Source organism: Colius striatus, chromosome Z, assembly GCF_028858725.1.
Source record: "Colius striatus isolate bColStr4 chromosome Z, bColStr4.1.hap1, whole genome shotgun sequence".
Lineage (NCBI taxonomy): Eukaryota > Metazoa > Chordata > Aves > Coliiformes > Coliidae > Colius > Colius striatus.
In genome coordinates, this window is record NC_084790.1 from 14,553,790 (window position 1) to 14,573,145 (window position 19,356).

General features: G+C 38.9%; 2 protein-coding genes across 9 annotated transcripts in view; both read right to left on the minus strand.

Annotated features, from left to right (window-relative positions):
* Nucleotides 1-16,625, minus strand: part of FAM151B (family with sequence similarity 151 member B) — a 64,109-nt gene extending 47,484 nt beyond the window's left edge. For 4 of the 6 annotated variants that reach the window (XR_009820817.1, XR_009820814.1, XR_009820815.1 and 1 more), the window contains exons 1-6: nucleotides 16,470-16,625; nucleotides 16,231-16,356; nucleotides 13,746-13,911; nucleotides 10,320-10,537; nucleotides 8,445-8,580; nucleotides 1,938-6,362 (exon numbers count right to left, since the gene is read on the minus strand). Coding sequence is in view for 2 of the 6 variants with exons in the window: in XM_062017548.1 (XP_061873532.1) it covers nucleotides 6,209-6,362; nucleotides 8,445-8,580; nucleotides 10,320-10,537; nucleotides 13,746-13,911; nucleotides 16,231-16,356; nucleotides 16,470-16,488 (819 nt within the window). In the remaining 4 variants the exon portion in view is untranslated. Of the gene's footprint in view, nucleotides 1-1,476; nucleotides 6,363-8,444; nucleotides 8,581-10,319; nucleotides 10,538-13,745; nucleotides 13,912-15,394; nucleotides 15,470-16,230; nucleotides 16,357-16,469 lie in introns of those variants that run through there. The other 2 variants (XM_062017548.1, XM_062017550.1) reach the window with 2 other exon arrangements.
* Nucleotides 16,626-16,788: 163 nt separating this feature from the next.
* The window catches only part of ZFYVE16 (zinc finger FYVE-type containing 16), a 33,060-nt gene continuing 30,492 nt past the window's right edge, over nucleotides 16,789-19,356 (minus strand). For all 3 annotated transcript variants that reach the window (XM_062017465.1, XM_062017466.1, XM_062017468.1), the window contains exon 18: nucleotides 16,789-18,609. In XM_062017465.1, coding sequence (XP_061873449.1) covers nucleotides 18,448-18,609 — 162 coding nt within the window. In that variant the 3' untranslated portion in view covers nucleotides 16,789-18,447. The remainder of the gene's footprint in view (nucleotides 18,610-19,356) is intronic.

The window sequence follows — 19,356 nt, forward strand, 5'->3', positions numbered from 1 at the left end:
ATGCCAGAACCTTTTTTGAAACACATTTTAATTCTCCTTGGACAGAGCCACACTGAAATTATGAATTTGCGTATGTTTTGAAGGGTTTTTTTTTTTCCTACAGCAATGAGGGGAATTGCAATTAGGCAGTGAAAGCAACAGCTATAATGACAGGACGACCACTGAAAAATTCAAGGGAATCAAGCCAAAGTGTATTAAAAGACAACACACAATTGCCCCCAAAATGTAAATGTTCATGATAAGAGTACAACATTTTGAATTTTACTGGAAGCACAATAAAAAATAATGCTTCTTTGTGATAGGTTTTAATGCATAACCTCTGCTGGGGCAGTCCAAGACATTAACTCCTTAGCTCCTCCAGTCTCCCAGAAGTTACTACTCCAGTGTAAGGCAACACAGACCTCAGTGCCTCACTGCAAGTCAGAGTAACTGCAGCATGAGGCATTTTCTCAAACCACACTGATAAAAGGATAATGACACAATAATTAAATGATTTGCCATAAAGGTGTAACAGAAGCAATTGTTGCTAGAATGCAGAAGCATGCAACAAAACTCACCCAGCAACACCCTAGAAGAGATGCAAAGAACTACAGACCCACACAACACCCTGGCTGGGATGTTATCTAGCAGCCTCTACTTCTCCATACATGTTAGTACTGGATGGGTACTATAACCCATCTTGGTAAAACTGTCAGTAAATAGGTGCAGGCGCACAGAAGACAAGCCTAGGCACCAGGCAATCATAGGCAACTAGGATACTACTACCATAAAACCAAACAAACCTGAAAAATAAATTAAAAAATACTGAAAAATAATTGAACATCTGGTTTTTGATTAAAATATCAATAAATGGAAGTTTTGTGATAGAAAAACATTCCTCATTGACATAAAGCTTATGGGGAAAATATTCCTTGAAAAAATTGCCCGAACACTTCCTAGTACCTTTTCTTGTATTTGTGGTTTTACCCTCATTAAAGATAATTATCTGAAATGGAAAGAAGTTTCAAATCAAGTAAAAAAAAATTTCAGAACACTGAAACCTATGGAAAAGCTCCCCTGACTCTTGGCTATAACAAAGGATGCAATTCACACTACTCTAACAGGCTCTCCCTAACTTTTACAAAACAAAACCAGCCTAAATATTTTTAATTCCTCAACACTGTAACTTCTTTTTTCTTCAAGAACAGGGCCATTTCATCACCAAGTTATTACATGAGTTAAAGACTTCCTGTGTAACTTCGCAGCTCTAACTTCATAATGACCAGTAACAAATTCATGACAGTGAGCTGCAGGTGTGGACGTTTATGCAAACCTGATCCTACACAAGCTGACTCAGAATGTTCAAATACTGCTTCCTGGGGCCGTGGCACAAAGACAGCATGTGCCAGGTGCTGGAATCAGATCCTTCAGTATGCAAACACAACATGAGAAAAATCACACGTGAAAGCTTTACAGTGCTTAGACTCAGACACAGAATAGGGTTTAACAGACAGTTTAATAGACAGTGCAAAAAGAAGCCTGTAGTAACATTAGCGAATGGCCTGAGCACAGACAGCTGGCTGATAAATAAAACATAAAAGGCTCTAATTTGAAGGTTTTAATTGAAGACGGGGTCTTTTCAGTCAGAGTAGGCCAAAACCGAGTAATTCTTCAAATGAACGCTGAAGGTGAAGATGTAGAGAATTCTGAAAAACATGTCTTTGGAGGCATTTCCTTAATTCCACACCACACTTAAACAATATCAACCTCAGAAAAAAACTGTTGTGCTTTCATCAGTTACATGATAGTGCAGGATATTACTGAGTACTTGTGCAGGACTAATGATGTCAGTTCTCTCTGTAACATGTTATGTAGTTTGTAAGTTCCATCAAATTTGCAAATAATGCAAAGTTTGAACTATACTACATTTGAAATGTTTTACTGATCAATTAACTCACCTGGACGTCTTGAACAATCACACAGAATCAGAGAATAGTACAGGGTCTGCATCAGCTGTCCTGGCCATACTCCCTCCCAGCTTCTTGTGCACCTGTGTGCCAGCAGAACACGGGAAACTAGAGTCCTTCACCTAGGATAAGCCTGAATTCGCGTGTTATCAGCACTGTATCACACTAAATCAGAAAAAAAGGACTGCACCAGCTATCAGGCAGAATCGTGGGGGCTAGAGAGACCTCTAAATATCATCTAGTCCAACTTCCCTGCCAAAGCAGGTCCACCCAGATCAGATCACACTGGAATGCATCAAGGCGGGTTTTAGAAACCCCCAGAGATGGAGACTCACACCCTTCCTGGACAGCCTGTGCCACGGCTCCATTTATTGACTGAACAGTAAGTAAGCTTTTCTTTATGTTTAAATGGAACTTTTTGTGTTCCAGTTTCCTTCTTCTTGTCCTGTCACTGGATACAACAGAAAGAATGGCTGCCTCAACCTCCTGACATCCACCATTTAAGATATTTGTAAATATTAATAAGATCCCTCCTCAGTTTCCTCTTGTCTAGACTAAACAGCCCCAGTTCCCGCAGTCTTTCCTCACATGAAAGACCTTCCAGTCACCTGATCATCTTGGTGGCCCTGCACTGGACTCTCTCCAGAAGTTCCCTGTCCCTCTTGAGCTGGGGAGACCAGAACTGGACACAGGACTCCAGAACAAGACCTAATTCTACTAAAGGCAATCAGATTTTTCTTGTAATAAGGATAATTAAGTCTAAAAATCTGTCTGAAAGAGATCAACAGACATGATGTTGAAAACAATTCCACAAAGAGGTGGCAGAGTTTATGGAACCTGGACAAAGTTTTCAGCACAAGAAGTAGACTCCCTGACAGAAGCTAAAGAAAAAAAAAAACCCGACAGGAATAGCTAGAGTAATGCAGATCTGCCACAGATCCCTGTTTCCAACAGAGTAAATAACTGTCTTTTATCTCACTTTACCTTACCTTACTGCCAGCCCCACAGCTACATTGTCATACTTCCAAATGAGAACATTTGTATAAAGACTGGTATGAAAACTGAGAAAAATTCACACAACTTTACTGCTACGCGAGTCAGATCAGACTGATACAAACCACATAAAGACCTTACATGGAAGTACCAGAGATCCATGGGAAAAAAAAAAAAAAACATATAGAAATTCAGATATATTGGATAATGTATACAGAATCAAATTCACCATATAGTTCAACCCTTTTGTCCCTCCAAAAATGCAACATTACATTCACTTCTAACACTTTGTTTAATCTAGTTTTACATGTCTGGTTACCTTTACTTTCTTGGTAATTCATATACTTCTTTCCATGTTTATTCATCTGCACATATATTACTCAGTAACACTTCTTCCATGATGTCTGCACCGTTAGAAGGACTCCCGGTAACTGCTGATAGTTTTCACTTAATAATTTAACCAGTTTTAACAAATTATAATACTTCAAGTGGGAACCGGTAAGTGAGAAAAGGGTTTCTAAATAACAGAACAATTTGCCAGTGTGGATGCAGAAAGGTCTAACTAACTGAAAGACAAAATCTCTTAACTCAATAAATGTTAACTGCCTGCAGCAAGCTGCTGACACAACACCAAGGAGTCCATGCCAGACCTAAATGTTTATATAAACTGTGGAACAGAACTGTGGAACAAAAATATCATGAAAAAAAATCAACTTTAAATCTGTAAGACATAAATGTATGGGTAGAAAGTATTGCTGCTTCTGAATGACTAGCACTATCTTGAAAAGAGATCTAGATTAAGTCTGGAATTAGTAAAATCATCAATAAAGAAAAACCACTTATGCTCTTTAATGGTGCCCTTCATTCTATAACTGGACACGACTACAGCAACATGTCCTCAAGCAAATTTCTTTATATCCTTCAAAAGCAATTTTTGTTACTTAGACACCTTCCTGCCCCATTATGGCTACTGCAGCTATATTGCATTTAATTCCAAAAGCTGGCTGACGTTCCCAAGTTCTTCTGTTTCAATGGTATATTCCAGAAAAAAACCAACAACTCAGAACTACACCATTTTCTACTCATTTATTGTATGTACTGTAGACTCAATCAATGTCTATAAGCTCTGGTCACTTGTAAATGCTGCTCTCCCTGAAGGAGAGTCAGGTGAATGGGTGATTATCCATAAAATGAAACTCTGTGATAAGGTTCCTGCAACAGCTCCTGAACACGTTTCAGTCAAAATGATCCAGGTCTTTAGGTATTTGCAATACTTTCCATTCTCATGACCTGTTAGGAAATAGTTAATCTCTCCTCCTCCCATGGTACAGCAAAGCATACAAACAAAGATCAAAGAGAGAGACATAACAAAGAACTCAAGAGGCTAAATCTGTTCAAAACAGATCATGTCATCATAAACTAAACAATTTTCTTCCAGTTTACTAAAAGGAACCACACTGCTGAACTTGACCTTTTGCTGGTTACCACCATTCGCACCAACTGCATAAATTAGATAAGCTATTGTTTAACTATTCCAAGTACAACTAGATTTTTTTTTCTTTATTTGGAAAAAGACTTCCTAATTTTATTCAAATGTATTGTATCCTAATATAAAAATGATGAAATCTCTACCCCTCAAGAATTATTAAATAAACCTGGTCAAAAGGTGTAGGCAACAACCAAGAATCTTGAATTTTAATGACAGTATGAAGTATTTCAAGACTTCAGATTAATAAGTCCAACTAACTCTTCTATCACAGTTGCAACAATGCTATGCAGGAATCAGAAATTGCTGTAATTAACTCCTTAGTACTAACAGCCTGTCCAGCCACTGTTAGGTTAAACATCAAAGTCAACACAACTCCTGTCGGAAGAATGTGAGAATGGGAAAAGGAGGGTAAGAAGATGACAGCGTAATGGCTCTTGATAGACTCAGCCTTCACTGAGAAATCAGAATCTTCTCTTGACATTGCGAAAAAAAAATCCCACTTTGTAATATTTGGCAGAAGACAACAACATACAGCTTGTACACATCTCAACCGGCAGATTTCAGTACCTGTATTAATTTTAAGGGATGAAGAAGTTAAACAAGGAAGAAGTGCTTAAAATGAAATGTCAGACTCTTCCTGCAGGTGATCGCAATGACTTCATTTGTTCTCAAAGGGAAGCTCCACTTTTGTAAACTTGTGAAATTGTATTCGGTGAGTTAAAAAGATGCACAAACAAGAGGTCGAAAAAACTGTGCTATCACAGAAACAGATTTTTTGCTGTAAGCACTAATCATTGTATAGCTATTTCATCCTTAGAGCCTCTGCCTTTCAGAAAGACTACAGCAGAATACTTTCTGTAATTTCTATTATACTTTAGTTTCAAACCCTTGAAAGAAACACCAGCACTTCTCTCTTATAAAACACTATAGCTCCTTTGATGCTGCCTCTGATGTGTACCTCACTGTAATCATTATTTGTGCTCTATGTACAAGACAGGACAATTCTTCATTTTGGGGTTCTGTTTGCACCAGCATCTCTTGCAGCCCAATTCAGCCTTCTCACAATACAAGGACTATGTTGCTGATCATCAGACTACATGCAGGCAAGCCATGGTGTGCAATGCACAATTGCCACATTGCAGACAACCCGATTAGCTGTAATTCAGTAGAAATAACCATTCTTTCACAGATCCAACTCTTCAGATCTGGCAAACACAACTCTCTATTGACTAGCAGTGAGAATAATACCGATCACAATGGCACTAAAAATGAAGTGTACCAAGATTAGCTACAAAATAACCTCTTTGGGAACTACATAGTTCTGTGCTTAATACAGTCCCGACTCTTGTCTTCCCCCACAAAAAGTAAAACCGGGCTTTGGTAGAGATTTGAGTGTCCCATAGACTTTGTCTTGCACAAAAGCAGTTAACAGTAAACTATCTTGGTCTGCAACTATGAGTGGAAGCTATTTGCCCAATTGTATGCTTGCAGGGAAGAAGTACTGCTATACTAAGGTGACATGAGTAGGCTTTACTATATGCCATCAGGTGAAAGAGGGAAGATGCATATGATGAGTAAGTAACAATTCTGATGTATTAAAGAAGGCACTAAATTTCTACTTGAGAAACCTTTCAATAAAGTGTTATTCAAAAACTCCTCCATTAACCACAGCTGCGTTCTACACAATTCTTTTGGGAAAGAAAATGTACTTCCACAAACAAGAAAACTTCATGTTTAAAGAGGCTAAGTACTATGATGTCAGAGATTGCCTGCTTTATATTTAATATTCTATTCCTATGGCTTTTTTGAACTCAGAATTTTGTGGCTCTAAGATGTCATAATAAACTCTGCTTTTATCAATGTTTTTCCGGAGGTAAAGCAAATCTTCCACAGAATAGGCATCTTCCTTTCCTGTCCAAATGGTGAGGCTGTATCTATATCCAAAAAAGAGGGGAAAAAAAAAGAGGAAGAGAAAAAAATACGTTATTATCTTAAGATGAAACATGTAAGACAGAAAGACGGTGCACTAATAAGCTCCTAGAAATATTTAAGACTATGGTATCTTAATTTTAGGAGTGCAATTGAACACCAAAACCTTAACCTCCTTTACATTTTGAACTTAAGCAAACACAATTTATGAACTATCAGAATTAGCAGTTTTCTATGTCCCTTCTCTCCTCACAATGCTACATCCAGGTAAGTCATCACTCTCTATGCTGCATTTCTGCTACAACCAACAGCACTGAGAGTCTCTCCAATCTTCTCATCACCACAGTGACTTCAAGGTACTTGGAAAGGCAATTTCTGGATCAAAATGCTACCCCAGCAACAGGCATGATCAAACACATCCTAGTCTGCACATAGGGCATGCACAACAATGGCTACAGACATTTGCAGAGGTTTGTTCTTTTGACACATTTTTTTTTTCTCATTATGGAGGTAAGTTACACAATTTGGCTCCAGCAGAACTTCAAGTTCTTGCTCTTTAAGCTAAATTTGCTTGAACTTCCCAAGGAGGACTGCAAAATGTTTACGATGGAAAATCCTAAATCACCCAAAACAATTTATCTGCAGCTTGGTCCTTGTGGGATCTGTTCTGCCAAATCCAGCAAGGAAAAAACAAAAAAAATCTTTGGCAGATACACAACAAGGAAATTTACCAGGCTGAGCATTTAAAGTTTGATAAAGTAATAAAAAGATACAGAGCATTATAACAGAAAAATACAAGGCAACCTCAGTTCTAAGTGATTTTCATACTCCTTTTTGTCACCTAAGTGATGTGTGCTGATGCCATCTGATTAATCTTCTGATTTTATCTCACATGCTATTTTTCACTAATTGCACATACATTTTATGTTTTAAAAAAAACTCTGAAGAACTTCAAGGTATCACTCAAAATTATTTATTATATTGCCTGACACAATGTCAACAACTTCAATTTCTCTCTTTGTTTATTAAAACTGTATTAATGTAAAATACATGTAAATTGGAATTTAGATGTATTTCAGCAAAACTGTCTCAGGAATTTCTGTCTTCTAATCAGGATTTTTAAGCTGAGGTAGAAGAGAAAATCCTAGTCCTTCAGTGAGAATAATGCTTGTATCCAATGAGGATGTATTTTAGAATAGTATAATTCACAAGACACATTCTTAACAATATTTTCAAATTAATTTCCCAGTTTCAAATGTTTAATTCTAATTTCTCTCTTGATTCACCACAAAAAATGAGAAAAAAAGCACTTTATCTTTCCTACCATGCTGTTTTTAATTACTTTGAAAGTTTCCATACAAGTCACTGTCTTATTTTTTCTGTCTTGAGTTTTGACCTTGGCTAGTGCTTAAACTATTAAACTGTAGGTAGGCAGAGCAGGCAAAAAAGATGAGTAAAAGTATGTACAAAGCAGGTTTTATTCTTATTCTACTACATGTAAATAATTTTTTCTATGAAATTCTTATGGGCTTTCTTAGATGGAAATATTAAGTCAGTGTTCGGAAACCACTGAATATATTTCAAGTACTTAAGCAAAGCCAGCTTCATAGCACAATCATTAACTTTCAACCTAAAATACTCCTTTAATATTTTTACACCATATTATCACAGAATATGTAAGTACTGAATCAAATAAAAAGTATCTAAAAAAATCTCAGTATCTAAGTTTAATTAATTACAAATCACAACGTCCAACTATTTGGTCTATTTAACTAGGTTAGTCTTATGAAGTGTTTACACTGACAGTGGATTACAAACCTACACAAGATTCATTACCTGTAATAAGTAATTTTAAAACAGGCTTTTTGGAATTTTATTATTTTACAGAAAGGAATAGTGATCATCTCTGTATGACAACACAATGTAAGAACTGAAGGAATTAAAGAACTGAAAGGAAGAGTATGAAGAAAAAACTATTTTCAACATAAGTGGGATTCAGTATGTACAGATATCTCTGCTATATTTAATATAAACAGTTATGTGCCTTTGCAGTATAGACAGCTAAAAACAAGGGTCCTTGAACTTACCTATCTGACTGCTGCACTAACCAGCACAGCTCAGGCATTGACTGCCATACTAATGCTGCTCTTACAGGGAAAGTTACTGGCTGCGAAAGCGTGTTGCATATCTGTGCCATTTCTTTCACCATCATCCAATCATAACCTACAATAAAAGCCATAGGATTAAAAAGAATTCTTCACAAACACAATCTCTAGAAAGATACAACAAATTCTGGAATGGTTAGGTTGCAGGACTATACCAGAGCACACAAGGGTTTGTGAAGATGACATTATTATAAAATGAAATTGATAAATCCTTGTAAATAAAACATATCATTGTCCCAGAGGAGAAAAAGCAATACTAAGATGGAAAAATAAACCTATTTTGGAAATATTTATTCTGTTAACTGCAGAGTTATTTTATATATGGCTACAGAATGTGTCATTTTCTAATGTCCATGAAATTTTATCTTTGCTCTCTCTAAAAACCAGTGTTGCCATTGATATTTCAACAGTGACTACTTTTAACTTGGCAGTGACCTTTAGAAAGCTGAAACAGTTTGAAAAATTTAGAAAAAAAATCCTGAATGAATACAACAGAAGATAAATTGGAGAAACAAAGCCTGTAAAACTTTAAAAAAGCTAAAAACAAGCAATACAAAACACTTTGAGCACACGCTGCTGAGATTTTTTACAAGCACTCCAGCTAGTTAAAATGGTATTCAAAATTATCTTATTTCTACAGGCTTAGGAAATCTTAACTTTAGGTACAACATTTTTTTTTTTTTCCTCAAGTACTCATATGCAACGTTGTGATTGAAAACAAAGCACAAAATCTTTAAAATGCAGATTTTGTTAAGACAAACAGCAATTTCTGGCTGAAATCACTCAAATAAGCCATTTTTCTCATGTCTTAGCAGTATACCCTTGATTAGTACCACCATAAACTGAAATTTAGAATGGAGACAAAGGGGCATTTATTAAAAAAGGTGTTCAGTAGGGTACTTCCAATACATTATTTCCAGCAACTATCACAGCACTGATAATAGAGAAAGCATTATATATACTTTAATAAATTTACTGTATAACATACAAGAAAATCTACATAACACAATATTAAATCTTGCTAATGATCAATTAACAATTTGGAAAGGTGTATAATTTTGCTTCTCTAGTCACAAGGAATACTGGTGAGGACTAGGCTAGTGCACACAAACATAGGTGGACTTGAGTAAAACAACCTAACAAAGCAGCTGTGAGAATTACGTAGAGGAAGCTTATGAAGAGGATCCTAAGACAATGGTTACACTATCAAGATCTAAATTCAAGTTAGACACTAACAATAAGAAACTTCAATTAGAGTTTCAACATGGGAGATTTTTAAAAGCTACTAACATCGGTAAATCGGAAAATCTGTTGCAAAAATTTAACTATTCAATAGAAATGAAATGTTAGCAATAATGTTGACTTAAAATTTGGGTTTAGATATACAATGCAAAAGCACACTGACAGGGTTTTGAATTTCCAGCTAACTGACTTTTTTCCAGGAAACATGACACAATTCCCATTATCAAGCCAACCTTCCAAGGACTAAGGGAGAAGACTACCTGGAACAGGGTATAAGCAATTTGTCCCTTCACTTCTTCAGTATGCGCAAATGAGCTGAAGAATAAAATATTGTTTAATGATAAAAATACCAGGTTTTAAACATTTCTACTGCAAAACACTGAAGTAATCACTTTAAAACACTACAAAATGTACACTAACCAAAAAATAAGACTCCTTACATTCACTATTACTTTCAAAGTGACCAGGTGGCATATAACTTACACCGAATCAATTATGAAATTAATTTTAAGAAAATGGACTATGCAGTGTAAGGATTAAATTTTCTGTCTTTACCTTTATTGTGTTTGTCAGGGTGCCAGCCAGTTGTCCATCCCAGTGATAAAGTGACACTTGGGAAAAAGGAAGTGACGGTGCTGATGAACCCCTCTGCATCCACTACAGTACTGTTTCCATTAGGTCCCGGCAGGATGTCTGCATTGATCCAAACAGGCCGCTTCAAACGATGCTTCACGTTTTCAAGAAGCTCCAAGGAAGGCTGTACAGCTTCGAGACTGCACCAACACCACATGGCAGAGATGAGGTACCTTACTCTGACTGAAGATGAGAAATGTACAGTACACATGTAGATGCATACATTTGTGAAACTATCTCTGTGAGAGCAAATGCTGAGGACCCTTTATACTGGGAATTGACTATTACTGATGGTGCAAAGCAGCCTACACCTCTTGTTTCCCTGCTGCACAATATGATCTGCTCTTATCTCACAGCTCATCTAACACCTTAGAGCCACTGCAGGCTCTAACAATTTTGTAGTGGTTGTTCCCCATGCTTGAAAGCATGGCATATTAGTGGCAGCATGAAGAAGCCTGTCCATCACATGTTAATCCTACAGCTAAATCTTTAATTAACTGTGAGATGTAGTCACTCAAGTGACCAATGTGGCACTACTTTCAAGCATTTAAAAAAAAAAAATCTTAAGTCACATATTCTCACTGGTCTCTCAAATCAAAAGAAAATGTGTAACTACAAAGCAAATAACACCCTTTCTCTGTCCCACCAAAACTTTAAAACATTAGTATTGCAGAAGGAAAATAAATGTGGAGTTACAGGGTAAAAAAGAAGATATGTCAAGAAAATACGTTTGTTTTTTTTCTCTCACAGCACATTAATTAACACTCTATATAATACTGACAAATTTTAAGTCATTATGGTCAGATTTCCTCGCTGTGTGATTTCCTTACTAATATCAACGACTTGTGTTTTCTCCTGCAAGTGATGATATGCTCTCAATAAGGCACCTTCTGGCTTTCCCTCGAAATCTTACAGTGACCTGATACACAGCTAGGCCAACAGAAACTTCTTCATTTTATTCTGCAAGGTTAGATTCCCTGTTCCATATCCTAAATTGGTTCCTCTCGGTTGTCACAGGAGCATTGGAAAAAGGAAGGGGAAGAGAAGGCACTATGAAGAGATTCACAACTGCTCCAGCTTATGCAGATGTAAACCACAGGCCACATGCTCCACAGGGGCCTGTTTGAACAACAGAGATGATGGTTAACTGCTACCATCTCTTCCCAGTTCCCAATTTGAAGGACATTTTATCTCTAGCCTCTTTCAACAAGTGCTGACGCTCATCAGCAGCGCATGAGTTCAGGGACCTAAAGCGGTAAACAACTCCTCTCATTGTTTTGTAGGGATGGTTCTGTACCAAGCTATTTCCAAACCTGGTTTATGATGAGGTCAAATGAACTGTGCTAGGATTTACAGCCAAAAATGGAAATGGAAGACAGCTGTTTCATGAGGTTAGCTCTAAAGCCAAAAACCATCCTTGAGATGCCTGGGTTGTTTCCTGAGAAAAGTTATTTTGTACATTTTAACTTTTGTATTGTTGAGAAAACTGCATAGTGTCAGAAAGTCAATGCTTTCAGTATTAGCTCAAGTCTTCTTAGAGAAAAAAAACCAGTCACAGCTTGAGTTAACATTATTGGCTTAAGTATTTCTCACATTGTCTGAGGCCACAACAGTTCTTGTTTTCCATATAAGAGGGATTGTCAAAGCCAGTGGCATGTCTTCCTTTTTACTGCAAAGTACAAGATAATGTAAAGAGAAAAAACGCACAGAACAGCACCTCTTGAAATAAATAAAGAAAATCAAACCCACACAGCACTAATTTCTAATTGCATTTGAAAAATGCATATTGCCGACTCAATGTTGAATATCTCTGGCACTTTTCAAGTGGGATTCTGAAGTTCTTTTGCAAAATACATTCATTTCTGTAGATAAAGCCATCAGGAAATGTGATAATATGGTCAATCAAGTTGAAAAATACTTCTTTTTTAACCACTGTTGTAATAAATTCAGGAATGGTATCCAAAAGAACATCAAATTGTGTTATTGGTCATTTTGATGACGGAATGTTTAGGGTTACACTGACATTGTCTATCTTAAGATAAAGAGTACCAAGATGATTAATGAAAACTGCATTTCTGAAAAACAGCAGGTGCTGAAAGCAGTCAGCCCAAGGAAGGATGGAGGGTCAATGATCAGAGAGATGCTGCTGAGTCACTACACTGTGTAATCGAAATGAATTGCTAATCTTTAACCTCTCTGAGCCACAAACAAGAGTTACAAAGGAAACGACTGTCTTGTTTGGGAAAAATTGTTTAATCTAGATGTTAGTCAACTTTCTTTAACAAGTTACTCAACTTTCTTTAACATGTGAACTTAAGTTATCTCATTATAATGTGAAAACCACACCTGTGAATACAATCATATCCACCTCCAGGTGAAGATCCCTACCTGCTGAGCACGCATGTTTAAAATGTAAAAATGGCTCGTCGCACACCAGGACAACGATTTGACTGTATCTGCACTGTCTGCTGGTAGTTTTTTAATGCTTTTATTCAGTTAAACTTCACAATACAACATAATTTTAAAAAATGTTAAGTCACTGCACTTGGCTGGAAATTCCTTGTGCATGAATATGAGGTACAAGTCAAAGAGTAACTACAATTTAAAAAACCCCATCCAACAAAAACACCCAGTAAATAAACCCAAACAAATGGGTTCATTTTTATATTTATTTAAAGAGAAGCCTGCTTCTCTTGTCCTTTCCTTCCTCTGTCCAGGCAGATATTTAAAGCTTCTGTAATAATAAAAGGATTTAGCCTGCTCACATATTTTGTATTTTCATGGATTTTCACATGAAATCTGTGACTGGATTACACAGGTACAACAGGAACAAACCGCATTTACAACTACCCAGCGCTCCCCCCCCCCCCCCCCCCCCCCCCCCAACACTTTCACTCCCCTGACAGCTAGGCTAGAAAGACCTATGTGCTGCCAAGCCAGACAGCCCTATTTGCATGCTTGGTGACACCCTCTGACTTCCCAGTCAGAGAAGGCTGTCTTTCCCAATTTTTTTGCACTGGCAGAAAACTCACAGCAGTCTTCCAGATAGGCACTATCATTTCAGTTTTCCTAATGGGAAAACTTTGCTCAATAGCCAACTCAGTAACTGCTGCACTGAATATGAAATAATTATTTACAGTTAAAACACTTTAGAAACTTTTTTTTTTGTAATGTACTTATTAATACTGATTATGTTTCCTCATCTTCTGTTCAGAAATGAATGCATTACACCAAATTGCACAGTAAGAAAATGTTTGGTCTACTGTCACCAAAAGACAGCACTACCTGTAAAATTGTTAATTAGCAAGAATGCAAACAGTACAAAAAAATCTTTTTGTCTTGAAATACCTTTTAAAATCTAGCTTGATGCCTTTATTTGTGCCGACAATCTCTTCTAGCCATTCCTGCAATGTGTTGTCACTGTCTGTTTCAGGTGGATGAGCCATGATAGGGTCTTCATTTCCTCCCTTGCCACCACGAAGAAGAACATCTGCTTCTATCATGTGAACATCACCTGTTGATTTAAAAAATGAACACTCTGACAGAAGCCAATCAAATAGTTCTAGTGTCTGCTTCACAGTAATAATTACAGGGCAAGTTTTTCTACATTGAACTGTGCGCACTGACTCCGCAATGGCCACCCAGTATGAATGTCTTGTCTGTGAAGCAACAGAAGTGCATTTATTTGGGTACTTTAGTCATAAAGTTCTTTAGAAACCCATAAGCACAAGAAAATTGTGTATAGTTGACAAATTTGGCCAAATAATCATGGGGTTTTTTCAGGGGAACAGCAAAATGGATATCCAAAGTGCAGATCTGCTCTTGCTCTTTTTCAAATCTTTTCCTCTTTAAACATGGTTCCACACAGATCCTTTTAGAGAAAAAGTGACCGGAAGACTTCAACATTGACAGGTACTGTGTACTCCCCTTGTCTCGTTCTCAAAACTGACCAACCCACCTCAGACAAAACTTTTTTTAAAAGTTAGCCAGCCAGCCAGATACATCTGCCAGGAATATAGTAGCTGAAACACAAGACACATGAGTAGAAATTTTAGGAATGGCTCAAGGTCTTGAAAACAGCTTTCTGTAATGATAAGCACCAGAGAGTCTGAGCAGTGCTACCAGCATTGCAGATAAGTCAATGCATACAGTTACTTAAACAGAAATAATAACAAAAAATATGGTAATTATGCAGTCAATAGAAAGCAAATTACTTACAAAAGTACATTAAAAAAACTACACGTTCACTCAATGATAACAGAAATTAAAGTTCACTGAAATAGATCACAAATAACTTGAAACACTTCAATCATTTTGAGCAAAACAAGGGGGAAAAGCAATAAATAAAACTCTCCTGTGGAGTACAAGAAATACTACCCAGTGTGTTGCAACATACAATTTCAAACCATCCTATAAACACCTAGAGGAAGATCCACTCATATAAGGTTAAAACCACCTGAGAATCTGTAACTGTTTCAGGAAGATGGGACAAAGCTTTGTAGTACAGCCCTGATAAAGCTGTCACAAGCGTGTACTCTCACAGCACTGCAGCTGCCCCTCAATGGGCAGGCCCTAGGCATAAAGCCAGCTTGAGAGTTGAGGTTTTTTGCCAAGAGGTTTTTGTTCTACTGCCTGCTGCCCTTTTAACAGGACTGCTACCGAATCTCATGGAGAGAGGATGGATGGGCTTTTAATCAGGCCGTTTAATGGGGCAACTTAACCAGTGGTGCCCAGGCTGGTGCATTAGGGAGCTGCATTCCAATCTTAGGATGACCATATCAGAGACAACTAATTTTGCCTACAGCAGATGATTTTGTGTTCCCCTGTCACAGAATCTTAAGGGTTGGAAGGTACCTCGAAAGATCATCTAGTCCAAATGCCCTGCCAGAGCAGGACCACCTAGAGTAGGTCACACAGGAACTCATCCAGGTGGGTTTGAATGTCTCCAGAGGAGACTCCACAACCCATCTGGGCAGCCTGTTCCAGTGCTCCCTTACCTGAAGAGGGAAGAAGTTTCTCCTTATGTTTCTTTGGAGCCTCCTATGTTCCTTCTCCTGTCACTGGATATCACTGAGAAGAGCCTGGCTTCATCCTCCTGACACCCACTCTTCACATGTTTGTAAACATTAATGAGGTCACCCCTCAGTCTCCTCCAAGTTAAAGAGCCCCAGCTCTCTCAGCATTTCATCAGAAGGGAGATGCTCCATTCCCTTCATCATCTTTGTGGCCCTGTGTTGAACCCTCTCCAGCAGCTCCCTGTCCTTCTTGAACTGAGAGGCCCAGAACTGGACACAACATTCCAGATGTGATCTCACGAGGGCAGAGAATCTCTCTCGACCTAGGATGCCATTGGCCTTCTTGGCCACGAGGACACACTGCTTGCTCATGCTCAACCTGCTGCCCACCAGGACCCTCAGCTCCCTTTCCCCTAAACTACTACCTAAGCAAACATACAAACCGAACAACACTCCAGATATGCTTAGTTTGTGTGAAACCAGATGACTTCTTAACTGCAGCTCTGGTCTGCTGGTAGGGGATTAAGAGCTCTGTTGATCTGAAGGTCTGACCAGAGAGTAGGCCTGGAAGTTGGCTTTGTCTCTGCAACTAGCGTTTCTCTGATGAAATGGTATCTACTGCCACTGTATTCAAACTTTCTCCTGCGTCCTTAGTGATACTGGCCTGGCGAGGGATGGGCAGGCACCGTGAGTCTCGCCTAAAAGACAACTGGAAGCGCCTGACGGCATGACCTGACGGCCCCCCGCATTCCGCCAGCGCTCGAGGTTAACGCCTCAGGTGGGCAGGACAGGGCAAGCTAGCAGCCGCTGACACTTACTTCTCGCCGCCTCCCCGGCTCGGTCCTTGCTGTTCGCGGCGTGAAACCATCTGATGGCCGCCCCATCTCTCGCTCTGATGCTCTGCGACCTCAGAAAATGATCCACTACATCCTCGCTCCAGGCGCCTGCGGCGGCGCGAAAGAAGACAGACGTGGCCTCAGCACCGCCGCCCCACGGGCCCGCGGCGGGAGGCGAGGGCAGTGGAAAGGCGGGTTGGGATCCGCCGCACCGCTCTTACCCTGCACCTTATCCGCCATCGGCTCGTCCCGCCCCGCGGCTGAGGGTCTGCTCCTCCGCCTCCTCTGCTCCCTGCGGACCGAGGTACTGCAGAAGCCGAGCCGAGCCGCACGGAAGGGCAGCGACAGCCCTCAGTCCCCGGCGCCGAGGGCTGGGGTTGTGGGAGACGTTCCGGCAGGAAGCGGAAGTGGCGGAGCGCGGCCCCGGCGGTGGCGGCGGGAAAGCGCTCCTGAGGGGAAAAAGCTGCACGGACCAGACCAACCCACCCGAAAACTCCCGTCTGTTGCTTTTTTTTGTTAATGAACTCACATAACACATGAAACAGTTTAGTAAACTTTATTGATCATCACTTACAAGTGGTACAGGGTGGATGGAGGGGACTGTTCCTTTGGTTACCTCTACAGATAAGAGACTGGCAGCCCACCTGGTTTACCCACGCATTACAGGGTACCGGCGACAACAGCCCTCTCCCAGCCCACCGCAGCCCTTAACTACTATTCCGCCGCTCCCTGGTGTTTCCTTGACTGCCTCGTTGGAACTTGTTTCCAAGCAAAGACACTTTGCTCATACTGTGCATGGTGTGACCTTCAGCTCTTCCCCAGAACTGCAGTTTCTCTGAAGTTATATTAACTAGCTCGAATGCTACCTCAGTTTCCTCCAGGTTAAGACCTTGAGACTCAAACCCTTCTAGAACCAGTACTTTGAAGCACAGGTAACAACAGAGCAGACTGGAATAATAGAATTACCATTATCATAGAATCATCATTAGGTTAAGTTATGAACTGTTTTTGATACAAAAACATAAAATATCCCCTTATTAGCATCAAGAAGGCAGCAGAGTTTTAATAGTCTCCATAAAAAATTGTGCCAGCATTTAATGAAAACAGATCTTATATATGTTTAGTTTTGGTTCTGTTCTTCCTCAACAGTTGTGTGACAGTTAACAAACCTCAATTATGGTTCACTGAACCTCAGTACAAATCACATGCATCACACATACATAAATAGATCTTAACAGCCCAATATAAAAAATACATACTATACAAGAACCTCAAGTATACTAGAAAAATCAATCTGTTTATGAAAATTCACACTTAATACTTAGATGCTCCCTGAAAATAGAAGGTGGCTACAAAGAGACAGCAAAAGCAGTAGACAGAAGCAGAAAAGATTGCAGAGTTCTTGCCTGACTTACTACTCAATGTAGATTACATTGAGGGTAATCTGTTTATTAATCCTTCAGAGGCCAAATTGTGTCAGGACTTCTGAGCACAGAGTAAAGCAAAATAAAACAGCAGTACTTATAAAAATAGCATTCATTTAAGCTCAATAAATCCCTATAAATACAAGAAAGAAACCAGTTATTCTGTAAAATTAAATTCAGAGCCTATGTTCCTGTATATGTATCCTAACATTAAGAATTTAAACCACAGAGTATTTGTAAGTGTACCCACAAAATTCTTCCTCGTGCTGACCACAAACAACTGTTTGAAGGTATACACGTATTTGTGCTGACACATGAAGTTTGCATTACACTACAGAAGATACCACGTTTGAATCTCAAAATAGCTAGGAAACAGTTTTGTGCCAGCCTCTACTTCAACATCCAGCTTGTCTGCATGTGAGAAGCACATGCTGCAGAGACTAGATCTTTAACACATTTATCAGAGGTTAAGAGACAAGATAATATGGCTTGAAGATACACTACATATCATAAATGCTACAACTGTGTAAAGAGGTAACAAAACCTGCCCTCTTCTGCACCTGTATTAAGTGTAAACTTTCAGAACTTTAGGAAACATTACAAACCACAATTCTTTTGTGGTGAAGTAACCAGAGAGGATTTGAGTGTTTAAAAAAGTTTGAAAAATCTCCTAAAACGTAACAGGTTTAAAAACTTAAACATTTTTAGTGTTTGTAGAATTATGACTTTGGTATTCAGGTAGAGTAAATCAGTATATTGCCTGTAATCGGCCTCATCATAACAGCTGTTCTGTAATGAAAAATATTAATTCCATTTTCAATGGTAGACTTGTAGGATCTGACATTCCACCAAGAATCACAGGAATCAGAGCAACATCCAACTCATTCAGGTAGTTCTGTGGAAGAAGCTGACCTCCAGATCCAGCTAAGTACTCAACCTAGAAGGAAAACACATTAATGTCAGTATTAACAGTTTTTTGTATTGACAAAATGCAAAAGTGTAGAATCACAGAGTAGTAGGAGTTGGAAGAGACTTCTAGTCCAACTTCCACGCTAAAGCAGGTCTACTTATATCAGGTCACACACAAACACATCCACGTGAGTTTTGAAAACCTCTGGAGGAGACTCCATACCCTCCCTGGGCAGCCAGTACCAGGGCTTCCTCGCCCTTACAGTAAAGAGGTTTTTCTTTATGTTTAAGTGGAGCTTTTTGTGTTCCAACAATTAGGTGAGTTTTGAGGGCTATCATGACTGATTATGCTTGCTATTAAGAAACATGCATCATCTCCCCTGGGTTTACAGGGCCACACATGCTCTTTGCCCTAGTCTGATGTCCAAGAGTGATCTGATCACAAATTATCACAGTTACTCTGAGATTAATTTCAAAATATACTACTGAAAACTAGATTTTCATGTCTATACTTCCAGCTTCTCTCAAAAACACTACGACATCATAACACAGAACACCTTCAGAGGCAAAGAACTGAACTGTTTGGCAATTTTGTCATCTTTTGAGAGCCATCACAAACTGGACAGCCTTGCCTTCACTACCATTCTCATCCAGGCAGATCTATCTTTTTCTGATGTACAGATTTTGCTGTAAATATCCTTTACTAAACCATGTTAGGGAGCAAAATCAGCAGAAAACTACATACTTCAAGAAAAGCATCAGACAACTAGCTCTG